Source organism: Crocodylus siamensis, chromosome 1 (assembly GCF_052110815.1).
Source record: "Crocodylus siamensis isolate JL-2025a chromosome 1, ASM5211081v1, whole genome shotgun sequence".
NCBI lineage: Eukaryota > Metazoa > Chordata > Crocodylia > Crocodylidae > Crocodylus > Crocodylus siamensis.
Genome location: NC_143395.1, coordinates 408,950,650 through 408,978,039, shown reverse-complemented (window position 1 = coordinate 408,978,039; position 27,390 = coordinate 408,950,650). Strand labels below are relative to the sequence as shown.

Sequence of the window (27,390 nt, the reverse complement as noted above, 5' to 3'; positions counted from 1 at the left end):
GCACTGATGAAAAAAATATTGTGCTTTATTTCTTTATTGTACATGGCAGAAAGTTCCTTGAAAGTTCCATGATCCCTAAACAATTTGTCTCAGTGCAGAAAACTGGATCCTGACAGATGTGTAGCTCCCCACTGTAACTCATGGCGCTTCATGGAAAGAGCCATGACTTATAGCAACCCCCTGCAACCCAGGAGACATGGTCTGTTGCATTGGGAGAGGGGCTAGGGGAGAAATGTAGCTCCACTTTGGAGCTGGCTGCTTGTCTGCAGCCTATCTCCCCTAGCCTACACAAACTGCCCCCCAGCTCTGATGCTGTCTTCGGGATGGAAGGGGGAAAAGAGAAGGGAAGGAGCTCAGGCTAGAGTTTGCTCAGCCTCACTAGAGTGGGAGGTTGATTGGAGACCTCTACTTAGGTGGGGTATCCAATCCACCCACCTCCCCCTTCAGCACAGACGGGACAGATGCCAGCCTGAGCTTCCTCCCTTCCCTTCTCCCCCTCCCACCCTGAAGACAGCACCAGGGATGAGACTGGGCTGCATCAGCCTAGCCCTGCTCTGGACAGGGCCCGACAGAAGTTAATGAAGGCACTCTACTTTGGAGTGCCTTCATCTGAACCCTCATGTAACAATTCGTCACACGGCTGGGCACTTTTAAAGTGCTCTGCAACCATGAACTTCTGTCAGGGCACAGCTGTAGAGTGCTTTCAGAGGACTGATCATGTGCCACTTCTGTCTGCACTCTAGCTTACAGCACCTTTCTTTACTTTGGCTCAGCTTTGCAACATAGCTTCAGTTAGGTTTTGAGGCTGCATCCTCTGCTTGAGATAATACCACAGATCTGTTCAATACCCACTGAGCAGCAAACTCAGAAATAATTCTTACTAATCCTTGGGTAAAATCTCTCCAATTGTTATAGTTTGATATTTATCATCTATTCTTGAAACACTTGCTACATAATGTTGAGGCATGCTTTTGCCCATCCTCAGCCTCCTCAATATGTACATCATCTAGATGAAGCTGGGCAGTTCATGTCACAAGCTCTCCAGCTTAATGTATTTAGAAGGAATTACCTGCAGAACTTTAAACCAGGCTCACAGAATTAATGCAAAATGATAATCCAGGTAATCCCACTGAAGGGGGTATATTAAAAAGGAGACTGTTACTAGATGAGGAGGAAGAGGACAAGAAGGATAGGAATGATGCCATGAATGGATAAAATAAAATTTGGAACAATTTCTGAAGAACAGAAAAGCAGCTGTCATCTCACATCTCTTAAATCAGAGACAATTCAGCCCAATTAACTTCAGATTTTGCCTATAATATGCTGCAGGGTGCACAAAGCAAATCTCCCACAGAGACACTTTAGAAACCTCAAAGGGTTATGAAGAAGCAGTAACCCCCCCCAGTCTTATGAAAAATCTTCATTTCTGTGATCCATGATACAGAGGTAGACTTATGACACACAGAGGCATGCTTTTCTATACACTTTATACAGAGATCTCTTTTTCTGAGGCTATATGAGAGACAGAGTCTTTTGGTTTGAGCTTCGGATCTTTTATTAGACCAGCTTGGAGGCAACTGAAGTTTCTAGCATGCTTTTTGGATAACACAGTATCCTTTTTCAAGCTAAGTGGAGGACAGAAGGGGGTGACTCCCCTGTTTATACTGGGGAATTTGTCAATAGTCTACTCCCATTATACACAGGGGAGTCACCCCCTTCTGCACTCCACTTACCTTGAAAAAGGATACTGTGTTATCCAAAAGCTTGCTAGAAATATCAGTTACCTCCAAGTTGGTCTAATGGAAGATATCACCTCAAACCAAAAGATTCCTATATGTACACATACCCAGCGTAGCATACTTTCTAGAGCAGAGATTCCCCTTGCTGTACATACACCAACAGGTTAAATACACTAGCACCATCCAGCAAGCAGTTTATAAAGAAAGTGATTTCCACCCCCTTCCTAGACCTTTTGGGGAGGTGAGGGGAAGGGAATTAAACAAGTGAGAAAGATAGCAGAGGTCAAGATTGCAGCATACTCTGCTGATCAGATCCTGAGCGTTTGGCATTACCTTCCTTTTCAGCTGACCCAGTTATAGTGTTGTGACTGCTTATTCCCACGCCACGTCAAAGAAAAGGTTTACATTGTTCGCTGGATATTAATTTAAATTATTCTGGGGTGCCTAGAAACCGTCCCCCCTTCTGTCTCCATGGTTACTATTGCAGAGATTGTTTTGATATCAATGGACAGACACTGACATGCTGGTTTCTTCGTTCCCTCCGCTTCTTCTGCAAACTGTGGTGAGCAATTTTCAATCTTGACATAAGGGACGCTCAGGGATACTTGCCGAATGACTTGTCAGGACAAGATTTTTTCTTCCCCTCGTTAGGTACTGGTACAAATATCCCGTTAATATCAGTCTCCGTTTGTTCTTCAGCTCACATGCTTGTGTTGTGTTTCTTTTCTTCACACCAACATCCTGCTGTTTGTTGATGGTATTAATAATATAATCAGCAAGAAGCCAGGCACCCTGGGGCCTGGGCTGTCTGAGTAATTATTGAATGACATTAGGGCTGCTCTGTAAATTACTTTGTGACCTAGGAATTCAGCAGGTTACCACTATAACTCAGGCTCTCTCACTTTATTGCACTCACCTCCTGCTGGCCCAACATTTATTAGTCTAGTTTACATTGAGAGCTGCTGACTTCCTCTCTCAGGAGAAGAGGTGAGACACCCCTCTCAAAGTTGGTGCACAAGGGCATGTTCTGCTTAAAGGTCCTGAGCAAGGGAATTGCAAACTTCAGACTTTCCCCTGTAGAGAAATATTATTGTTTGATTAGTACTGCTTATATGGTGAGGCATGAACATCTTGAAGAAGAAGTCAAGGGGTCTAACTTATCAGAGTTGTGCACCAAAATAACTGGAGATCTATAACCCAGGCCAGTCCCTGCCTGGGCTTTGTGACATCTCAGTCCAATCAAAGCTCTGAACAGCAGTCCTGTGTGATCTTCGGTGAAGCACTTAACTCTAGATCTGCAAACAAGGCAGCCACCTAACACAAGTAACACCTGAACAAGGTGGCCAGGCTCCCAATGCAATCCCCCTAAGTATAGGATCCATAAAACCCAATGCATTAAGCAGAAGTATGACGTGGTCAGTAAAATACACTAAAGCATGGGGCGGCCGACCTTTTTGGTCGGTGTGCCATAAATGAAGTCCCATGCCCCCTCCCCCCCCACCAAGTGCCACTCCAATCCCCTTCCCTGCCCAATCTGCTGTTTTGCTCCTGCCCAATATGCTGCTGCTTTTTATGCTCCCTGACTGATCTACTGCTCTTTATTCTGTTCCCTGCCTTGTTTGCTGCTGTGCTGCCTGTCCCACCCCAATCTGCTGTATGCATACACGGAGGCTGCCCATGCCACTTATGGCAGGCATACCATGGGTTGGCCACCCATGCACTGAAGGGTCTTAAACACTGCTGTCTCCAGGACATAGATGCCTCACTTCAGTTAGGATCCACAGCCCATCCACAGACAGGAGGACCCTCTCCTAGAGTTATGGACCTAGGCTTTCCCTTACAAGACTCAAAATGTCCTACCCACTAGACCAGGGGTTGTCAACTGGGGGTACACTTACCCCCAGGGGTACTTGGGAAGGCCCTAGAGGGTACATGTGGGTGGGTAGATGGAGCATCACCACCTACCACCCCACACCACCGCCTCCTGGGAGCAGGGAGAGGGCAGCAGCCCCCCTCTTCAGGCCACACAGGCACCACCCAGGCAGCTGGACGCAGTGGGGGAGGGAAGCTCACATGCAGTGGTTGCTGCCACCCACCACACCACACTGCTGCCACTCTGCATCTGGCTGCACGCCACCCCCGCTTTGTGACCTGTCCCTCCCCTCCAAGTCTGTCCGCATGCCACTCCCCTTCCCCACCCCCCGCACTCATTGTCCAGCCACTGGGAGTACACTTATTAAAAAAGGTTGAAAACCCTGCACCATGCTAGTGCTGTGTTCTCTTTTTTTTGGCCCCATCAATATGTAATTATTCCTTGCACAGTGAAACAACATCAACAGCAGGAATTGAAGTCTCCCTGCACCCCAAAATATGTGCTAGCATGGGAGGAAGGAGCTGTGGGTTCAAAACCCTCCAGGAAGAGGAAGAAATAGAGTGCGGGTCTCTCACAGCTCCAGTAAGGGCTGTAACTGCTGAGCCATCGCACAAGAAGAGAGCAGTGCCAGGCCCAGCATTTTGTGCAGAGCCTGATCTTGTAGGCACTCTGAAATGCCTCCTGGAGATAGCACTGGGGGCAAGCAGGCAGAAAAAGCCAGGCATGGCAGTGCCAGCAGGCCTTGAACCGCTCAGCACCGGGGTGCAGGGGGAAGGCTCAGAAGCAGATTTCTAGATGACTGGGGATCATTCATGTTGGAGACTCAGCTACCTCTGGTAGTAGGTTAGCTAGAGTCAAGTGAGTGGGGCATGAGCCCCAGGCACTCGGTAAGGAGGGGCATGGGAATGGAGACAGGGGCTCAGGCTGTGGCCACACTCCCCAAGCCTGTCTCACTCCCCGCTCCAGGAAAGACTGCTGCTGCTAGAGGGGAACTGGCATGGACAGTAGCCATGAGGTTACTCCTGTCACAGCTCTTTTTTTAACTGCCAAATTAAGGGGGTCACACTGTGGCTTGGCATGCAAATCAGCAGCAGCTGCTGCATTAACCCTGTAGCTGCTGGCCATATCCAGGGTACAAACCCTACCAGATAGGCATATGACCTCTGGGCTAGAAGTGCATCCAAAGCAGAGTGGCAGTGGAATGGGGGCACTGAGGGTTTCAATTTTGGACCTAGCAGCTTGAAGCGCCACTTTGGTGTCTAAGCCCTACCTCTCTTTGTGGAACTAACATGTGGGTTCTCCTTGCCTCAGATTCCCACCTGCAAAACTGGGATAATACTTGCTTCTCCCCAGCCCGTGTAAGGGTTCCTGGAGAGGAGCCCGCCGGTGATCAGTCAGACTGTGGGAAGCAGAGTCACTGAACAGTGGTGCTCTTTCACCTTCAGCCACTGGGGAACCATTGCTCCACTACTGCATTGCAGGCACTGCGTTAAAGTGATAATACGATTTAGCATGGACTCCCCCGGGTTAGATTGCACCCTTAGTTACAACTCTAGGAAGGGGTGCTGATTGCCAGGGAAAGGTAATAACAGACTCTTGGCATGTGCCAGCAACCAACTGTGACAACACCATTGCTGGTTAGCTATACGGGCCAGCCCAGAGAGGAAGAGAGACCCCTTGTGTGAAGAGGAAGAACCAACCCACCCCTATGCCTAAGGTCTGGGCAGCCATACAGTAGTGTAAGGAAGCACATAATCCAAACTGCAGTCTAGCCCCATCACACTTACCCCACTAATACAATAGGGATTATAGTATATACATAGCTAGCTCATAGGGTTGTTGCAAGCCTTAAATATTCATATACACAGGGCATAACATTTGCCAGAATACATACACTGCCAGATGGACGATGGAGGAGCAGTCAGCAACTACCATCCCTGCTTTATTTGGGCAGCTAGTTCTTTCAGAACTTGCAAATGCTGGAAGGCATCTCATCCACAGCATCGGTAGTAGGGATCTGCTCTTCTGGAAGGAGGACGATAGCAAATCGGTTATTTCTCTGAAAACATTCTTTGAAGTACCCTATCTACCACCTCTGCCTAAACCTACCAAAAGGGTGTGCTGCATACTGTATCTTCAGAAAGCAGCCAAGTATGAAGCATTAATCATTAGCTCTGGCAGCTGCTGAGGTGCAAGTTCAACTCTGACATCATTTTGGGAAGTAGAGTTGGATAAGAAGATAAATCAGAATTAGGTGATTGTAAGGATCCAGTATTTAGCATCCTATTAAGACTAGAAACATTGTAGAGAATACTAAAACAGGGAACCTTCAGATGCTGTGATCTTTTCCCAGAAGTTTCTTGACTGAGAACCAAAAGAAATCATTTTGTCCTCAGGATTGTGCGCCATTCCCAACCAATTAGTTTCTTTTTTGAGCTGTTGCTCACCGAGTACTGTAAAGGCCAAAAGGGAAAAGCCAGAATATTTCTGCCCTGTCTACTAAATTATTTCACACCCACTGAAGAAATCCCTACTTTGATGCGATTTTAGGAGTCAAGGGGGTAAAGATGTGACAGGGGTTCTTTTCCTTTGGTTTTGGTTATGTACTCTCTCATTTAAATGTTGGGCTTGTTTACAAAAGTTAATCCAAGTGCACTGACTACAGAATCCTATTGTTGCCCCAGCAGCTCATGAAATCAGCCCAATGCCTTTTTCCACATGGAGGATTTCAAGACATCTACTTTTTTTGTTTTTTGGCGTGGGGAGGACATAAGGAGCCCATCTGGAGGTGGCAACAATGCATTCTTACTCCTGCTTCTGGCTAAGTTTCTTGGGCTGCTTATGTTGCACTAAGGGACCAAAAAAACCAAAAAAACCACTAATATTTAGAAGTGTCCACTTGAGATGCCTAGAGCTTTGGTTCCAGAAGTCCTCTAAATGTACTTGCACTATACAGTTCAGCTACATGTCTTCATGTTGAAGAGTTAGAGACCAGATACAGTTGTTGTAGGTGACCATTGTTCCTTCTGGATCATAGCATGTGCATGAGAGGTCACTGGGACCTTCCACACAAATACCTAAACAGAAGTATGGAGGAGCAGAGGCTGCCCAGACCTTCCATCCCCCTTTAAACCATTAAGGCAGAATCTAAATGCCAGACCAGGTCCAGGCATTCAGCGACTCAGTGACTATGGTTGCATGCGCATCTGGGAACCAAGCCCTGGTCTCCCACCTGGCAGGCAAGGATTCCATTGCTGAACCACAACAGTGAAAAAAATGAAAACCTGTTTGTTTGGATCTGTGATCAGCGGGCATTTGATTTATTAAATGCCTCTGTAAAGGCAGATTGCCGTTCTGTGCAACTTGACAAGTAGCCAGGGTGAGCTCTCAATGGAAGATGCAAAGGCAGCAGAGCTGGTCAGCAGCTACTGTACTTCAGTTTCACCAAGGAAGCTGCAATCAGACAGCTAAAAGAGATTACGAGGACAAGGAAGATGACAGGCTGGGGGTCGTGATAACAAAAAAAAACCCAGAGAGCTTTTGATCAGTCTGAATTAATTCAAAATTTAAAGGTGGGCTCCACCTTTCCCCTAAAGGTAAGCATGTGTTTTCTTCTAGGCTGGCAGACCTCTTCCAGCGGGCTTTAAACTAGGTTTGTCAGGGGAAGGGGAAGACGAGGGTGGAGAAATCATCGGACTGCCAGACCAAGCAACGCCCACAAGTACAGCCCACCCTAGACCAACAAGTGAAACGCATACACAGGTAAGCCACAGGGGCCAGGGCAATGCTGTGATTAGGGGGCCAATGCACACATCCACAGGAGGCCTCAAATGCCTCTACGCAAACGTTTGTGGTATGGGAACAAGCAGGAGGAACTCACTCTCCTGTTAGCTGACACCTACCCGGACATAGTGGGGATCACTGAAACGTGGTGGGACTCAACCCATGACTGGGCAGTGAGTATCAAGAGCTATAGGCTGCACAGGAGGGACAGGATAGGAAGGAAGGGTGGGGGCATGGCACTCTACATTAAGGAGGAATACCCATCCTCATCAATTAAAGAATCGGAGGAAGGTCGGTCTGAAGTGCTTTGGGTTAGATTACAAGGCAGTCAAAGGGAAAGAGACTTAACAGTGGGGGTCTCCTACAGACCTCCCGACCACGGGGAAGAGCTCGACCAGGAATTCTTAGGTCAGCTCACAGAGGTAGTGAAGTCTAAGGATGTGGTAGTCATGGGGGACCTGAACTTCCCAGACATCTGCTGCAAAGAGCAGTCAGCCAGGTCTGACCGCTCATGTCGGTTCTTAGCCAGAGTGCAAGACCTCCATTGAACCCAGGAGATGCACAGCCCCACCAGGGGAGACGCCTTGTTGGACCTGGTGTTGGCCACGGGAGATGACCTGGTGAGGGGCCTACAGGTACTCAACCACCTGGGCGACAGTAATCATCACCTGCTGGAATTCAACATCCAGCACAACGTGGCAAAGGCCTGCAGCAAGGCAGCAGCCCTAGATTTCAGGAGGGCAAACTTCAATGAGCTAAGGAGAACAGTCAGGGAAGCATTGAGGTCCCAGAGGGGAGGGAGCCAGGTGTCCAAGGAGAGTGGTCTCTCCTTAAGGAGACGATCCTCCAAGCCCAAAGGGAGGTAATCCCAACAAGGATCAAAGGGAGCAGGAGAGCACACAAGCCTCTGTGGCTCACCAAAAGCATCTGGGAATGTCTCCTAGCTAAAAGGGAGGCGTACACCCAATGGAAAGGAGGGGCCATCACCAGGGATGACTATACTGCAGTTGCTCGGGGATGTAGGGGGGCAGTCAGGAAGGCCAAATCAGAGATGGGACTGGGACTAGCTTCCTGGATCAAGGACAACAAGAAGTCCTTTTTTAAATACATAGGGGGAAAAAGAAAGTTCCCAGTAATGCGGGGCCCCTGCAGGACATGTTAGGAAACTTGGTTGTCACACCAGACAATAAAGCCAACATGTTTAACGATTTCTTTGCCTCCATTTTCCTAAGCAGGGACCAGAACAGCCACCCTCCCGCTGGGCCCCCCTCAGGCCCCAGGAGAGGCACACCTGGGCCAAGGGTTAGGGAGGAACTAGTTAGGGAGCTTCTGGAGGGACTGGACATATTCAAGTCAGCCAGTCCAAACAATCTCTACCGTAGAGTACTAAAGGAATTGGCTGAGGTCATTGCAGGACCCCTGGCACAGCTTTACGAGCACTTGTGGTGCTCTGGTGTGGTGCCAGAGGACTGGAAGAGGGCCAGTGTGGTTCCCATCTTCAAAAAGGGGAAGGAGGACCGGGGAAACTATAGGCCAGTTAGTCTTACTTTGATCCTAGGCAAGCTGTTTGAGAAAATTATGCTGGCACACATTCACGAGGGGCCAGCAGGGGATTTCATGCCAACACAGGTTCATCTGTGGCAGGTCCTGTCAGACCAACCTAGTGGCCTTCTATGATCAGATCACAAAATCCTTAGATGCAGGGGTAGCAGTGGACATAGTCTTCCTGGACTTCCAGAAGGTCTCCCCCAGTTTCTTAATGAGAACAGGGTGAGACTGTGGTGTCAATGCCCACACAGTCAATTGGGTCGCCAACTGGCTGGAGGACCGCACCCAGAGGGTGGTAGTGGATGGGTCCTTCTCAACCTGGAGGGACGTGGGCAGTGGGGTCCCGCAGGGCTTGGTCCTTGGGCCCGCACTGTTCAACATCTTCATCAGTGACTTGGACAAGGGGGTAAAAAGCACCCTGTTCAAATTTGCTGATGACACTAAGATGTGAGGGGATGTGGGCATGCTAGAAGGGAGCAATAGGCTACAATCGGACCTAGACAGGTTACAGGGTGGGCAGATGAGAACAGGATGGGTTTCAACACAGACAGAGTGCAAGGTGATGCACCTGGGGAGGAACAACCAGCACCAGACCTACAGGTTGGGGAACTCCCTTCTTGTCAGTACAGAGGCAGAAAAGGATCTTGGAGTCGTCATTGACTCCAAGATGAACATGGGCCGGCAGTGTGGGGATGCAGTCAGGAAGGCCAATTGTACCTTGTCATGCATCCACAGATGCATCTCAAGCAGGTCCAGGGATGTGATCCTCCCCCTCTATGCAGCACTGGTCAGACCGCAGTTGGAGTACTGCGTCCAGTTCTGGGCGCCGCACTTCAGGAGGGATGTGGATGACATGGAGAGGGTCCAGAGGAGGCCACTTGCATGCAGGCCCTATGAGGAGAGGCTACGGGACCTGAACCTGTTCAGCCTCCACAAGAGAAGACTGAGGGGGGGATCTAGTGGCCTGTTATAAACTAGTCAGGGGGGGATCAGCAGGCAATGGTTAGCAGTGCTCAGGGGAACAAAGCAGTCTTTGTTCCCCTGAGCACCACCAGGAGTGACCAGGAATAACGGTCACAAGCTGGCAGAGGGTAGGTTTAGGTTAGATATCAGGAGGCCCTACTTCATGGTTAGGATGGCTAAGGTCTGGAACCAGCTTCCAAGAAGTGGTGCTGGCTCCTACCCTGGGGGTGTTTAAGAGGAGGTTAGATGAACATCTTGCTGGGCTCGTTTGACCCCAGTACTCTTTCCTGCCCTGGCGGGGGGGGGGGGGTCGGACTAGATCTGCTCAGGTCCCTTCCAACCCTAGAAACTATGAAACTTCATCCCAGGTTACTGAAGGAGATAGCAGAAGGTATCTTGGAGCCTTTGGCAGTTATTTACCAAGTCAGGGCAGATAGGCAAGGTGCCTGAGGACTGGAGAAGGGGAAAGATAGCCCCCCTCTTTTAAAAAAAAGGAAGACCTGGAGCACTACAGACTATTTAGCCAGACTTCAATACCCAAGAAGTTACTAGAGCAAGTGATAAAGAACTCCATTTGTAAATCTCTGGAGGAAGGAAAAGCTAATCACAAGTAGCAACCATGGACTTGCTAAGGAACAAATAGTGCTAAACAAATGTAATCCCCTTAAAAAACAAACAAACAAAATCTCTTGTTGGGTGGATGAAGGGAATGCAGTGGACATAGTGTATTTGAGCTTCAGTAAGGCTTTTGACAAAGTCCCACATGACTACCTCAAAATAATTCAAGAAACATGGGCTAGACAAAACAAGGGGGACAGAAAACTTGCTCAGTTGTCGTAAGCGAAGGATAATTATAAAGGGATTCATGTCAGAATGACAAGAGGTTTCAAGTCTAGCAGAGTCCGTCCCCGTGTCTAGTGCTGTTTGACCTGTTTGTTGAGGATTCAGATGGTGGACCAGAGACAGTTTCTTGAATAAATTTGCAGACTATACAACTGGGAAGGACTGTAAAGACATTGGCAGATGGGAACGTAATTCAAAAGATCGGAAAAATGGGCTAGAAACAACAGGATGAAGTTTAATGCTGACAAATGCAAGGTACTGGATTTATTGAAGAATAATCAAAAACAGATACTGGATAGGTGATAACTGGCTAGATGGCAGTAGTGCAGAGAGAGATCTTGCCGTCTTGGTGTACCAGCCTAAATGTGAAACTACAACATGATGCATGTGCAAAAAAATACAGTCAATCAATCAAAGCAGCAAGCAGCTTTGGACTGCATCAACTGCAATAGGTATGAAACATGGGATGTGATGTTGCCATCTACTCAGCACTTGTTAAACTCATGTGCAGTTTTAAGCTGCACATTTTAAAAAGGATGTGGAAAATTTAGAGAGGGTCCAAAGGCAAGTGACAAAAATGCTGGAAGACTCAGAAGGCAAGCCAGACATGGAGAGGCTGAGAGAAATAGGCATGTTTGGCTTGCAGAAGAGTTGACCTAATAGCAGTCTTTAAATATCTGAGGAGCTACCTTAAAGAAGAGGAAAAACACCTTTTCTCCTTTACTGCCAAAGATTTGTAGCAATGTCTTGAAATTACAACAAAGTAGGTTTCTATTGGATAGCAGGAAAAACTTCGACAGTTAGACCCACGAGGCAGTGCAGGAGACTGCCTGGGGGGGAATCATGGAGTCTCCTTTCCTGGAAGTTTCCAGTAAGAGGCTGGACAAGCAGTGGCCAGCAATGATTCGGGAGTAGCTGTACCGAAGGGGGCCGTGAAGAGCAACGGTTGGAGACCAGGAGCCCCCCACAGGACATGCAGGGGAAATCGGAGAAGACAACCTCAGCAGGACAAGAAAGCAGCAGAGCTCTCCAATTAGCTTAGTTCCAAAGAAAGATTAAAGGAACCAGGGTAAGATTATAGAGGAGACAGGATGACAGAAAGGGTAGTTCTGGCTCTCCAGTTAAGCTGTGTGATATATGAAGTGGTGTTTGTTGACCCCAGGTTGAAAGGCATCTGGTTTTCCCATGCTTCTGGGCTTTACTGGTTGCCACACAAGTACAGAAAAGAATATTATCCCTTCCTTTTGCTCCAGGTGTCTATGTATGTTCATTTTTTTCAAAAGCATTGCGTATTGGCTGCAGCCAAGGCTTAGGATTTTGACTGTGGCCTGACCCTTCTGCTGGGGGTTAAAGAAACACAACATTTCTTGGCTGGAGCATCTTGCTTCTCTGCTCAGGGTCAGGCTGACTGCCACATTTAGCATCAGAAAGAAATTATACCTCCATAGTTCAATTGGCACAAAGTTTTGTCTTCCTCTGTAGCAAGAGACGGTCCTAGCCCTTGGATCTCTTGAGCACATTTTAACAAAACTGCTTCCTGTATTTGGAGTAGCAGGACCATTTAGTGTCCTCATCCCCCTCTGCTTTACCAGTGCCAAGTGAGGGTGTTCTTAATGTTTGCAAGGCACTGTGCCTGGCAGGGATGTTGGCAGCAAACATCCTGCCTTGAGCAGGGGACTGAACTAGGTGCGCTCCCAAGGTCCCCTCTAGCTCTGCTTTTCTATGATTCTAGCTACAGAGAATTAGCAGGTGCCAAGGACCTTCAAGTGTGGGTGCTCAGCACAAGTTGAGTTGAGCTGTCAAAAATCAGGCCTCTACTTACTAAAACACAGGTCTTAGGGCAATTCCACTTCTCAATGTTACTGTTCCCAGGCACTGCCCAAAAACCATGCAACACTGTGATTCGACATAGGAAAGGATGTTACCAGATGCAAAGGCAGACACCTCAGCAATACATACGTCACCCATCTCCTGAAGTAGCCCAGGTCAGATTTCACACACGGTTTAATAACCCAACCCCAGTTTTCTTTCCCAAAAGTGTACATACATTTACTAGTCCATGATGGGGTAAGAAAACCCACATCAGGGGGTTAACCCTGATGGATGCCAAGTTCCTTCTATTTTGTTGTAGCTGGTGGGAGCATAGGGTGCCCAGCAGCTTGCCAGAATTGGTTATACCCCCCCCCAAACAAGTAACTGGGGGGGTGGGGAAAGGAAAAAAAAAAAAAAAACCTTGGCCTCTCAAATCTCTTTGCCTCTCTCCTGTGCCTTTGTGTTTTATAGAAGGTGAAGCGTAAGGGTATAAAAAGCTGAAAACAGTTCCTACCTCTAGAGACCAGGCATTTACTGGAAGAAAGAAAGACCAATTGCTTCCCAGAGCATTGTCTACCCACATTAGAGAAAGGATTAAGCAGATACATTCAGCTATTCTAACAGATTTTCTTTAAGCCTTGAATACCCCTCTCACACTCACTCAGATAATCACATTAGTTTTGTCATTAAAAGATCCCTTTTATAGAAAGTACCTAAACCGCTTAAACCACCCAGAGAGGTTGCATACATTAGAAAACAACAAGACAAACGGAAGGGATTTGCTATTCCCCGTCTCAGTGTTTCATTGCACCTTCTTTCTAAATGCAGGAGATTGAACTAAAAGATTTTTCAAATGATCAGCAAAAGGAGGGCTTTCCGCCCTAGTCCGGCTGAGCATGCAAAAGCCCGCTGGCACCGAAGTGCTATGAAGTTCCACATGACAGAGCATCTGGGTGGACTCCTGTCCAAGGTGCACTTGCTCCCCACTGAGGAAACACCCTGTATAACACAAAGAGGCTTAAGGCAAGTAAATTTAAACGTATGGAGACATCTGGAGGCCCATCCACCATATAAAAAAGCAACAGGAACCAATTCTGGGCTTGCCCCGTGGGGTTAAGAGGAAGTGTTCTTTAGACTTGTCCAATTTTAAATGAAATTGGAGAATTCCTAGCATCTGAGAAGTTTGGAATTTCGATTTTGCTAAAGGATTTCTTTTACCCTCCTAGTCCTGCTCATATGCTCTAAATCCAGAAATGCTCCAATGATACTCCGAAATGTCCCTCTGCAGCACTCACGCTTTTGATCTCTACTCTTTCAGAGCTGCTTTCAGAGACCATCCCAGAGCTGCCTCACCAGTGCATTTCCTGGTTTGTAACTCGTCAGTGGGACTGACTGGGTGAATTGAACTTGGTAACAACCCATCCAGGGCAGGTTACCACCTTGAAGTAGATAAACCTAAGTGCCTCCCTCTTCAGTTTGCAAGTCCTGAGTGTATGTAGTTCTGGGGTAGTCACAAAACTGTCCAAGCATCAGGAAACAGGCTCCAAGCTGCCTCCAGAATCTAGGCAGAGTAGGGCCCTGTACCAGTAGCCTTATTCAGAGCATGCTTCATATACCCCAATACACCAGGCCCCTCAAAATAGTTATCCACTTTCCTTTTAAAAAGTAGAGTCAGAGATGCAGCCATCAGGACTCATGTCTTAGGTCTTCTATTTCCTGGGGAAATGTCCTAGGTTAAATGCCCTCCGAAACCACACCACACAGAAAATGCATTAACCACTAAGCTACACGAGAAGGGTGGAGGGTGCTCTTTTCCCAACTTTCCTGTCAGCAGCCATGCAGGTGGCCATGTTTAAGGGGTCAAGCAAAGGGGAGAGCATGCAAGCCAGAGAGCACAAGCAAGCAAGTGCACAAGCAGGGCATTTACCTGGGGAGGTAAGTCTTTTATTTCAGATTCCTCCTTTGATTTTTCCCTTAATGATTGTTTAACATACAAGGCATAAACAAGCTGGAGAAGTGTTTTAACCACTACACCACCATCCTACGAAGATCAGCAGCAGCTTTATTAAAAAGGTGCTGAGAATGTGTTGGACCTGGACCTTATTCAACTAAGGAGCTCCTAGATTATAGGATAGAGCTTAATGGAGTCACTTGCCATGTTTGTTGGGCACCATCTAAAAAGGCAAAACAGGAGCATTCACTCCAACCTTCAAGGAAGAAATGTACTACCACCACCGATCCAAAATGCTCTCTGGACAAGGGTCAATTTCATGGGCTTTAGCATTGAAACCTCTAAAAGAAATCAATTGAAAACTTGATTGCAGTGCATGTTTTAATGTTTTGCTCCTTGCATTATTTGTTGGAGGATTTGACAGGGCTTCAAATTCTCCTGGATTCTTCTGCATTGGTGGATTCAGTCTTTCTTTTTAAAAACGGACCTACTCATTACAGGCAAGATTTTTCGCTGGCGGAAACAGGAGTTAAACTTTCAGTGAGAATTGAGCACTGAATATCCCTTTAAAAACCTTCCCCTGCAATCTTATACTCTTGCACTGCTTCACTGTCTCATTCTCCAATTTTAAGCCAAACTTCAAGGACTTGGTTTCCAAGCATAGTAAGCAAGCCACGACAGATCCTCCTCCAGGTGTAGTTAAATATTTTGGTACCTCTTTGATGATGCATGTGTGACTAGCTTAGGCATCCCAGTTTAAAAAGTAAATAAATAATCACAGTATGATATGGGTAGCAGCTGTGCAATTTTTCTTCCACTGCCCTGCAGGCCTTGCCTGCCTGATTGAGCATATGGGTGATGGCATTTCTGTCTCCTTGGCCTAGTCAAACCTTTGCTTGTTGGGTGGTCAGTGCCAAGGAGGTTAGCAGTTTCCACAAAGCTTGCCTGTCCAGATAATTACATGGCTCTCATCACTGTTTAGTAAGGACTGGGACCAAGACCATAAAAAAAAAAAAAAAAAGAAAATCAGATGGTAACTTCCAGAAAAAATGACCATCCTAGGACATATAGTCAAACCAGCAACCTAGAAAAGAATTTATTTACTCATAACCAACCCACCCAACCAGATAATCATAACTCTCACTTGCAGTTAGAGAACAGAGTTTAACTGGACACTGTGGACATTGTGAAAGTGATAATTACATATTTGCACACTTAATTCAACCTTCTCCCATTAATGGCACAGGCATAGGTTAAATAACTTCATTTTAGAAATGCTGAAAACACCGGGGGGGGGGGGGAAATCTACCCAATACTAACAGACCATTGATCTCTATATGCGAAACAAACTACATCCAGAACTTCATATTCATTTATTTATAACATGTTGCAGTACATTTTTAAGTTACAATATGGATTTCAATTTCCATAAGATTCATATTACTGGTCTTCCAAAGCATCTCATTACTCTTCAAGCAAAACTTTTAATTCTTTGTCTGTTGCATTTCTCCACCCCCAAAAGGCAACACACCTTAAAATGAGAAGAACTCACAGTACAGAGGACAAAATTGAATGCATGATGCTAAGAATATCTTGGGTGATGTGAATAGCATGAGACATTGGACCCATCATGACACCAGGGATAAAATGAATGATCTTATTATGGCACTTGATCATCTAACCTGCATGCCACAGCAGGAAAAAAGTTACATTTCAAAATGAGGTAGCTAATCATTGATTAAGGTCATTCCCTAATGCATGAAAGTTCAGATGAGGTCTAAAAGGCGTTTCAGAAAGAGGTAGAGAGGGTTGTCTATTAGTCTGAAGGCCAAAAAGAAAAAAGGAGTAAAATAGATCCAACAAAAGGCAAAAAACCCCCACTAATGTGATAAAGATCTGAAATCTAAAGCTCAGGGGAGTCAATGGGAGGGTTCCCAATGCTACAGCAACACAACAAATCACAAAGAAAGACAAGTTCTCTCTTCTGAAGCAAGAGGAAAGCCCTGCACAAGCCCCAGGGTGGAGATACAGGCGAGTTATTTAAAAAAAACAAAACAAAAACAAAAACAAAAACTTTTCTTATCATTGAAAAATTGCTTTTATTCAAAAGGGGAATGGTTTCAGGAATGTTTCAAGAAGTTTTTCCAGAAAGGTTTTTTGGGGCGGGGGGGGAGGAGGAGGAGGTACAGAGATTCATGGGAAAAAGTACAGCTGGAAAGGACCTCCAGAGGTCATCTAGTCCAACCCCCTGCTCAAGGAAAAAAAACAACCCACCACCTAAACCTAAGCACATTTCCCTAATCTAATCTACTCTTTAAAATTTCACAAAAACAAGCCACTCACACAACTACCAGAGAATGCCCAAAATATCAAAACACAGCCTAACTTGCCACAGGTAACACAGGGAGATGTGGGCTGTTAAGTGTCCTGCCACTGAAAGGACAGTCTTCATTATATTCAAGAGATTTTTCTTTTCATCCTTCCCCCACCCCTTTACATCTCCCTCATCTTCCAAATACAAAGAGAGTTATTAAAAATTAGGTTCAGAGGGAAAACAATTTTTTTTGAAAAAATTTACACTCAAGTGTCTTCCAGACTCATTTAACCATCTCTAGATCCAACAAATGGAAGTCTTCTGCTTTCCTGGAGAAGACGTGCCCACTACTGGAAGGAAACTATGACAAACCTACAATGGTGGCTACTTGGGAACTATAATAATGCCCCTCTCCTGCATAACCCACAATCTCTCTTTGTATAATCGTTGAACTCTGTACCGAGCCAGCAGCACTCAATAGAAGAGGCTGGATGAGGCCATTATTTTTTCTTTGTTATGAGTACTGTGTATTCTAAGTGTTTATACTTGCTCTGCAAATCCCCATCTTGGCTCTCCAATTAACGCGTCAATTAGAAACCTACATATACCCATAGGCTACTGATAGCACTTCAGGTTTAACTTTCTTTTCCTGCAGTGGTTGCAGGAAGTGTCCATTTCTTGTTTAATCAAAAAGCTAAACACACAGTATAGCACGACAAGACAGAGGCCAGGGTTTTACTGTAGATGCGCACACACACACACACACACACACACACACAGATAGATACTAGGAACACATTTGCATCCCAGTGCTAGAAAATAGCCTTATTTGAATGGAGATTACCAACAGCTGACAGATTTCAGTGGAGCTCTAAAAAGCTCTTCCCCTTCCTCTGAGATTCTTCCCTGGCTTTACTCTATAGTCTCCAAAGTGATTACCTGCTAAAGAAAGAGCATGAAAGGTCCAGACTGCTGAACCTGAACATACAGGCCTCCTTGTTCAAAGCAACCTTTCCTAGAACACTGGAGCAAAACAGGGATAAGCCAAGAGTTCCACCAACAAGAGGAACCAGATTTACTGAAGTGTAAAAAAATGGTTCAGAATGAGGCACACTTTGTTCCCAGAAAGCCGTACAGAGACAGAACTGGAGGGGGGAGGGGAAAAAAAGCAGCGCACTGTAGGAGCAAAAAAAGCCGAGAAACTGGAACTGGGATGTTAAGAGACTTGGGTTATGCATGGTGCTCAGCTCATCTGGAAAGGATGGGCCAGCCTTATTAGCTTATGGAAGAAGGGTTTTAGTAGGATTGAAGCTGAAGCTGGAAAATGAAAGGACTTGCCTCAGTCATTTATTAAATATCAACTATACAGTCTCCATGACTAGGGGCTGGTTGACTCTTTTAGAAGCTTTATAAAAAGTCTGGAGTGCACCTGGCCTGCTGAGCACAGCCTCTCGCTTTCAGGCTAATACTCTCCCAACAGGAGAGCTCTATTCTGTGTTCCAAATAGTTTGTCCTGCAAACAATTTTAAAGGCTTTTATTAAAGCACCAGTTACCAGACCATGCAGAATCTCATCAATAGATAGAAAAGGAAAAAGAAAACAAGGCACAACCTCAATTATTTGTCACTCTTGAAGAGAACAATCCGGAGTTGCCCAGTGCTGCCCTGGAAAAACTAAGTAATTTGTAAGACAGCAACACGAGAGGGGATGAAAATACCCATGATTTCTGTAACACTACCAAAGTTGCTGGTATCATAGGGGTAAGAGAAGCAGCAGGGAAGGAAGAATAAAAACAGAAATTATACCCAGCCAGACATTCAAAGAATTAAAAAAATAAAAAGTAAATAAATATCAGAAAAAAAATTTGCTTTGTAGTAAGCAGAAAGGAAAAAAAAAAAAAAAGGTGTCATACATGACAACTTTGATTAACAAACTGTTGAAAACCATGAAAAAAATGTGTACCTATTTTCTGGCAGAGTCCCAAAGTTCGGCTTAAAAATAAACTAACTTTCTCCCGCAAACTAATATCCCAATGTAGTTTTGTTCCCTCTCCAAAGTTACTGCATTCCACACCCCAAATTAAACCCTGCATAGTTTATGCCAGCTGAGCACCTGTCCCTAATATTTAATCCAGTTGAAGTCAAATGATCTGAATTGACTTGGTCGATAATGCACATTTCATTAGCAACAAGGAGGCTAATCTTGTAAGGATACGAGGCCTTCCAGGAATAGCCCAAAAACAGGGGTGTTGCAGAAAGGGTACCCACAGTAGTTGATAATAGCAAGATAGGGAAGCAAGCTATAGCAGGCAGCTCAACCCATACACTTTGACTGAGAATCTGCTCCAGTATCAAACCTATCTGAAGACCAACTACCTACCCCCACTGACAGGCACAGTGCTGAAAAGAGTATATATAAACATTACAGGAAAAAAGGAAGCACAGGTAGAAAGACTGTATGCAACTGTGCAATGAAGGCCTGATGCTGCACCCACTAAAGCCAATGGGAGGTAGTGATGGCAGTTAACTGTAGCCACTTTAGTGCCTTTGCCTGGCCTTTCCAATCCACTGCTTCATATAGTGAACTTCCAAGGCCCGGGCCTGCCGCACAGATTCAGGATCACAAGGGTTACTGCTGCGCAGGTCCAAGTGATGAGCTCCTTCAGGAATCACAATGGCAACTAAAGAGTTTGTGATGTTCTGAGTCACTCCACCTCCAGACCATGGGTCTAGTCCGCCATTGCTGGAAGAGAAATTAAATAGCTGTTAAGTTGAATCAACTCAATAGCTGAAAGCGTGCCCAAATTGGTTAATAAATGGCTTACAACAGAAAATGAAGATCATCCCAATTAAAATTCCTGGGGGAATTTAGCCATTTTCTTTTACCAATTCACATCCAAATAGGTAAACTGTCAACAGGAATACTGCCTGTTCAGCATAGAGTGACTTTGATTTGTATCACTTAGGACAAGTGTCACTCATTCTCCATTTTATGCTTTCTGTACTAAACAATTAAAAAACCCTGCCTTTCTTTTAGTACCTTTTGTTAAAACAATGCGAGTTAACTTCCTTTTAGATGGATGGGAACCAGGATAGAGATAAATGCCTAAGTATCTCCATGTGCTCACAGATTTAGGTGCCTGGTTTGAGAACCCTTTAGATGAGCACTGCTAAAAGATTAATCCCTGGCAGCTGAACATGAAGCTTTTTTAAGTCAGTATGAAGTTTTCCAATGGGCTTTGGATCAGGTCCCAAGCAATTTACCCAGGTCCATGCAGCAAGTCAGTGGCAGAATCAGGATTTGAACAAAAGGAGTGCCTAACTCCTGTGTCCTCAGCACATTCAGGAGTCCTTGACATTTCATGTTCTGTTAGCATGTGTCCATCCTTCCAGATGGAAGTGGCAAATGTAGTGAATACTAACTAGATAATCTATAATGCACGTGACCCTCACTCATTCCTTCCCACTTAAAACAAGCTGCTGGTTACAACTATATCTGCTCTGAGCCCATCAACCTGGATACATACCGTGGGAATCCGAAGCAGGGATTCCTGCACCTACAATGCAATCCCAAGACTGTACCCACTCAAATCAAAGCCAAAATTCAGACCCTGCTCCAACTTGCTACAATACCCATGACAAAGGGCAATCAACACAGGTTCATTAGCGGCAGGTCCCATCAGACCAACCTGGTGGCCTTCTACAATCAGATCACCAAATCATTAGATGCAGGGGTAGCAGTGGACATAGGTCTTCCTGGACTTCCAGAAGGCCTTCGACACTGTCTCTCACCCCATTCTCATTAAGAAACCGGGGGACTGGTGTTGACACCCACACAGTCAAATGGGTCGCCAACTGGCTGGAAGGCCACACCCAGAGTGGTGGTGGATGGGTCATTTTCAGCTTGGAGGGATGTGGACAGTGGGGTGCTGCAGGGCTCGGTCCTCGGGCCTGCACTGTTCAACATCTTCAGCAACTTGGACAAGGGAGTAAAAAGCACCCTGCTCAAAATCTGCTGATAACACTAAGACATGGGCATGCTAGAAGGGAGGAATAGGTTGCAAATCAGCAGGCATTGAGGGAGTCCCTGTTCCCCCAAGCACTGCCAGGAGTGACCAGGAATAACAGTCACAAGCTGGCAGAAGGTAGGTTTAGGTTAGATATCAGGAGGCGCTACTTCACAGTCAGGACGGCTAGGGCCTGGAACCAACTTCCAAGAGAAGTGGTGCAGGCTCCTACCCTGGGGGTGTTTAAGAGGAGGTTAGATGAACACTTTGCTGGGGTCGTTTGACCCCAGTACTCTTCCCTGCCATGGCAGGGGGTCGGACTAGATGATGATCTGCTCAGGTCCCTTCCGACCCTAGAAATTATGAAACTATGAGGGTCACCCACATGATCCGGGGGCAGCAGGGCAGGCCCGGCCCTATGAAGAGAGGCTACGGGACCTGAACCTGTTCAGCCTCCACAAGAGAAGGCTGGGGGGCGGGGGGAAATCTAGTAGCCTGTTACGAACTACTCAGAGGGGACCAGCAGGCACTGGGGGAGTCCCTGTTCCCCTGAGCACTGCCAGGAGTGACCAGGAATAAGGGTCACAAGCTGGCAGAGGGTAGATTTAAGCTATCTATCAGGAGGCGCTACTTCAAAAGAGGTCAGGGTGGCTAGGATCTGGAACCAGCTTCCAAGAGAAGTGGTGCTGGCTCCTATCTTGGGGGTCTTTAAGACAAGGCTAGACAATCACCTTGCTGGGGTCATTTGACCCCAGCACTCTTTCCTGCCATGGCAGGGGGTTGGACTCGATGATCCACTCGGGTCCCTTCAGACCCTACAAACTATGAAACGAGGGCAGCAAATCCCTCTTGTTGTGGTCTACAGCCCACAGCTTGAACACATCATTAATGACCTCTAACCTCTTAAGCATCAAGGTAGCCTTAGGGGACAAGCTTGTCCTGGCTTACAAGCAGCCCCCAAACATACCACTTAACTCTTATTCTCAGCAAGCCATGCTCTAGATGCCAGCTGTGCCCCCCTCAACACAGATCACATCACTGGATGAAACAATAGTGACTAACATCTGGGTTTCATTCACCTGCTCCTCTGCCAATATCACTTACATTGCCTGCTCACAGTGCCCTTCTTGTCTACATTGGACAGATGGGACAGGCCCCAAAATGAAAGAAGTGATGGATCTGACATCAATTCCAGGCACAAGTGGGCAGAACACTTTAGCCTCCCTGGATATTTCATAGCTGGTAGGGTCGGAAGCAACCTGAACAGATCATCAAGTCTGACCCCCTGCCCTGGACAGGAAAGAGCACTGGGGTCAAATGACCCTGACTAGGTGATTATCCAATCTCCTTTTAAAGACCCCCAGGGTAGGAGCAAGCACCACTTCCCTTGGAAGCTGGTTCCAGTTCCTGGCCTCCCTGACAGTGAAGTAGTGCTTCCTGATGTCTCGTCTGAACCTACTCTCAGTCAACTTATGGCAGTTATTCCTTGTTACCCCTGGTAGTGCTCAGGGGAATAGGGTCTCTCCTGTTCCCTGCTGGTCCCCCTTGGTAAGTTTACAGACAGTCACCAGATCCCCTCTCAGCCTTCTCTTGTGGCAGGTTCAAGTCCCATAGCCTCTCCTCATAGGGCCTGCCCTGCTGTCCCCAGTCATGCAAGCGGCCCTCCTCTGGACCCTCTCCATGTTGTCCACATCCCTCCTGAAGTGCGGCGCCCGGAACTGGACACAGTACTCCAGCTGCGGCCTGACCAGTGTCTGAGGGGGAGGATCACCTCCTTGTGATGCGTCTGTGGATGCATGACAAGCAGGGCCAAGGTGTGGTTGGCCTTACTGACCATGTCCTCACATTGGCAGCCCATGTTCATCTTGGCATCAATAATGACTTCAAGATCCCTTTCTGTCTCTGCACTGATGAGAAGGGAGTTCCCCAGCCTCTAGGGAGGAAGAACCAGCAGCAGACCTAGGTGCAGCACCTTGCACTTGTCATTATTTTCATTACTGATCTTAAGAGTAGCCATCCTTAACCAGCAAGAACTTAAAAACCAAACAAAAACAGAACCGCCCCCCCCCCCCACCCCACACACCTTAAGTGTGCAATTACAAACAAAGAAATCATCCACAGACTGTATTAAGCAAGATCTCAGAGGCTCTGAATTCTTGTAAAAGTAGCCAAGGTTTATCCCAATACCAGGACTAGCTTTTATATGTGCTCCAACACATTCTGATTAGACTTGATTAATAGAGTCTGCTGGTCTTGTCTAGCAAGATTTAGTTAAAGCTCCCCCACCACCATTTTGAAATGCAGGATGCTGAATATACAAGATGCTATAGGCATTTTAATTAGAGTGGCTCTTGGGAAAAATCCTTCCCCCACACATGTACAGACACCCATTATGTCCCTCCATGTGTTAAGCAGCTTTACTTAACCCACCCCCTTTCCTCCTCACCTTGGCCCATCTTTTAGAAAAGAACAAAGTAATTTTAAATGTCAACACCTTGACCTCTGCAACTCAGTTTCATAGCATCTGACAGAATGAAAGCTTATGCCTTTTTGAATTAGGTCTGTAAGGTGATGCCCCGTCTTCAATTAAAACAATACAACTGCTCACAAAATGAATTACTTAAGCAAGTCCTTTTATTACACTTATTTTGCAAGCTTAAATTAAGCTATTGCAGACAGTATTCCTGGAAAACAGAACAAGTCTCTATACTATCGATAGCTGCACAGCTAAAAAAGAAGTGTTACCACCACTTAATGGAAATGTTTGTCTCTACCTTCAGCTTCTAGCACTTAACTACAAACCAAATAGACTAAAATTTAATTAAACAGTGTTAGTTTCCCTTCAGAAGGAAAAACAAGATCCCCACAGAAAATCCTACATCTCTCCCCAGAATTCTTGGATTTCAATGGAACTTAGTATGGCTCAGGATAAAAAAAAAAAAAAAAATAATAATATTGTATTCACACAAAAAAAAAAGCATACAAAGAGCTGCACGATAAGCAAAATGCATTTGATTTAAAAGGTCATCTGAATCAGCACAGTGCCCTAGCAACAGTGTGTTGAGTTGCCGAGAGACCCATGAGGTCGACTGACTTGGATCTCTTGGTCCCAGTCACATGGAAATTAAGCATGCTGCAGGGAAACAACACCATTTCTGGCTTTCATAGGAGCTTCTGGCTGCTTCATCTAAGGTTCCAGCCAACCTATGCCCTGATGGCACTGACAGCATTGACGTAGTCCGAGAAGTGATGCTCGTTAGAGGCTTTCGCCTGGAAGATGCCAAGTATGCTTACCCAGTATTTTACTTAAGCACATGCTTAAACTTTGCATGTGGGTAGGCTTATTCACTTCAGTGCTGATGAGCTTTTCAAAACACGTGCCGAAATTGTTTGCAGACCATCTTGCAGCACTGAGGTTTAAGATGGTTGAAAGTAAAGAATTCAACTGTAATAATGTAGTATAAACCTTATAAATCTAGTTGTCAGAATTCTGAAATTCTCAAAAATCTGGCACTTTTAAAAAGACACACTACACTGGAAAGTAGCAGCAGCCAGTCCTCGAGCAGCAACTGCACACAGAGCAGTGGTGCAGAGTAGTGGATGGTGGCGATAGCCACCACATGCAAGCTTCCCCCACTTTGTTCAGAGGGGGGTAGCAGCAGCGGTGGCTGGTTCTAGAGCACCAGCCGCATGGGGTTTCAAAAATCCAAAATTTAACATTTCTGGCAGGGGCTAGATCCCAAGAATGCTGGATTTGTGAGGTTATACTGTAATAAAAAGAAAGAACCAAAAGTAAATTAAGTGAAGAACAGGTGAATACTTTTTATCCCAGGGATGCAACACTCAAGTGTCAGCCACTCTGTTCCAAAGAGATAAAACCAACAACAGCAGGAGGGTCCTGCTGAGGCTCTGGAGATTCAAGTTTTCAGTTTAAAATGTACTATTTTCCAAAGCCATCATCAAGGTTTTGTATTGGGCAGGGATAAAAACCAACTCAAAGATTCTTTATCCCACTGAGAAAAAGCTCCCATTCCTATCCTCCCCTCAAACAAAAAAGGGCAATTAAAGAGAGGACAGAGGTGGGCTTTTTTCTACGGCTGGAAGAGACAGGACTAGCAACAATGGCCTCAAGATGTAGCAGAGAAAGTGTAGGCTGGAGAGGAGGAGAAGTTTTTCCGATTGAAGTGTCCTATACGTGTACAGGTAGAGGTGCAATGGGATCCAATTCTATTCTGTCCAGGAAGAGCACAGAACAACTGAAGGCTTCCTCAGACTGAAGGGTGTGTTTGTACCCAAAACATTGCAAAGAAGAATTTTTCCAACTACTTTAGGTAAATCTGATTATCTTTTTTTTTTATTAGACTAACTAGAGAATTGTCCGCCAATTGGATCCAATGCACAATCTACACAGCCATGCCACACTTGCATGGCAGGAGGCATCGTTGTGGGATTGTGCATTAGATTGTTTCACCTTATTGCCAGAGCCAGTCCTGGGCTCCCCCTGCACCAGCAGGTGAGCTCCTCCAGCTGGGAGCCCCCTCACAGTGGGGGGGCTCCAAGCCATGGGGACTCCATGCATAACCAGGGCTGGGAGGCTGCAGCTGCACCCTACAGCTGCTAGGACCCAGTGTCCACAGCTGCAGGACTCTGGGTCCCGGCAGCCATGGGGCACTGCTGGGACTGAGAGTCTGTCTCCTCAACTGCAGGGCTTCCAGCCCCAGCTAGGTATGGGGCACTCCTGCAGCTGGGAGCCAGGTTAGTCAACAGGACTCCTAGCTGAGGGGGAGACCCTGCTACACATGCAAGTTAAAACTGGATACTAGCCAGCTTTAAAGTTAGTACACCTTTGAGATCTAACCTTATAGCTCGTTAGCGCTTTTTATGGAGTTACTGGTACTTTGTGTGCAGCTGGTTTCAGTTAACTGCACAATTAACCAGTTCATTGTGGAATACCTGTAACAGAGGGCCTTGGGCTGGTCAAGCATTTGAACAAGCTACCTAGAGAAGTTGTTCAACCTCCATCCCTAGAAGTTTAAGAGCACGTTGGACAGACACTTGGTTGGGATAGTTTAGTCAGAGATGATCCTGCCTTGAGCAGCAGCTGGATTAGGCTTTAAAGTTCCTTCCAACCCTATTTTTTTTTTTAAAATGAATTCCTGAATCAATACTAGTTTTCCTTTGTGATGGTAAAAGACACTGATGCCACCAGTGCTCTTGGTAGAGGCATGATATCTTATTAGACCAACACTGTTTCTGGGGAAAAAAACAAAAAACCTTTAAATTGCAAGCTTTAATGAGCAATACAGCAATAACTTGTATACTTGACACTCATGCCAACAGCACTTGTAGATGAGAAAAGTCAGTATGATTGTTTTCTCTATGGCTGGTATAAGCTTGCAGGCCCATTTTGCCCCACTGGGGACATCAGTTCTAGTATCCTGGCCAAATCTGTGGTGCTACATTCTGCCTGCAAAATATCAAATCCTACAGTAGCTCCATTAAGATACAGTATTCTTCCCTTCACATCTTGAACTGATGCACAAGTTGCCTGGCACTTAAGCAGCTAATATATGCTATACCACAGGGGGGCTACATCTCCATGGTGGGAATAGAGATTCTTTTCTGTGAAGCACTTCGCGGTCCTTCAGGATAAAAAAGTCTCTATATAAAATGTATAGTGTTGATAGTGTGTCTGTTTGAAGGGAAATAACCCAGCCTGAGATCCAAAATATTGTGTGAAAAGCACTTATTTCTTTTCTTCATTCATTTGGTTGCTTTCAAGGATTCCTGTTTCAAGCTCTAAGCTGACAAAAATTCTTAAACATTTTGATGGGTTTGTTTGCTCATCTGTCAATTTATGAAGCAGAATCATAGCGCATAGGTTTATGGACTGTTCAATGAGAACACGCAACAATCTGCAGAAATGAAACACAAATCCATTTAATTTGCTTATTTAAGAAAGTTTACTATCAAAGTGCAGATTTTCTCACTTTGGAGCAGATGCCCTGCTGGGCCAGAAACAGCAAGAGACAGACCAGAGAGAAAAGCAATAGGTTTTTGGAGCCAAGCAAACCAATGTTACAGGCTGAACTCCAGAAAATAAATCCCCAATTCAAGCCAGGACTTCTCAGTAAATAGCTGTGTATTTTAAAGCAAGCCCCCAAAGACTAATTCTGACTTTTGTGTAAAGAAGTTTCTTTTAGAAAAGAATTTGCACAACTGGAATGATAGTACAGAGGGGTATTGCTCAGAACTGCCAACTGTAAGAAAATCAGCACAGAGATTTGGAACATCTACGACCATAAGCCCTAAATGTGTGGGAAACGTGTTTGCTAGATGGCAAGGTGGCATTTACTAGATCTCGTGGACCAGTCCATTTCTATCTGTTCAGAACTCATATCAATCACCTGGCTACAAATACAGCAAAAATGGATCATTTTAAAAGAAGTAGTCGTTCCCATTTATCAGTGTTAGAAACAAAGATGGAGGATGTTGAACAAAAACAGCAAGTACACAGTGACAAAAAATTTATTTTCTGGAGCCGTTTTGTTGTGATTA

At 45.8% G+C, this 27,390-nt stretch overlaps 1 protein-coding gene across 4 annotated transcripts in view; it reads right to left on the bottom strand.

The window, feature by feature from the left end:
* The window catches only part of PRCP (prolylcarboxypeptidase), a 183,155-nt gene that overhangs the window by 111,207 nt on the left and 44,558 nt on the right, over positions 1 to 27,390 (bottom strand). For 2 of the 4 annotated variants that reach the window (XM_090030680.1, XM_090030681.1), the window contains exon 9: positions 15,863 to 19,568. The exons of the other annotated variants lie outside the window; for them this stretch is intronic. In XM_090030680.1, the coding sequence (XP_089886806.1) occupies positions 19,364 to 19,568 (205 nt within the window). In that variant the 3' untranslated portion in view covers positions 15,863 to 19,363. Of the gene's footprint in view, positions 1 to 15,862; positions 19,569 to 27,390 lie in introns of those variants that run through there. 4 annotated transcript variants of the gene reach the window in all.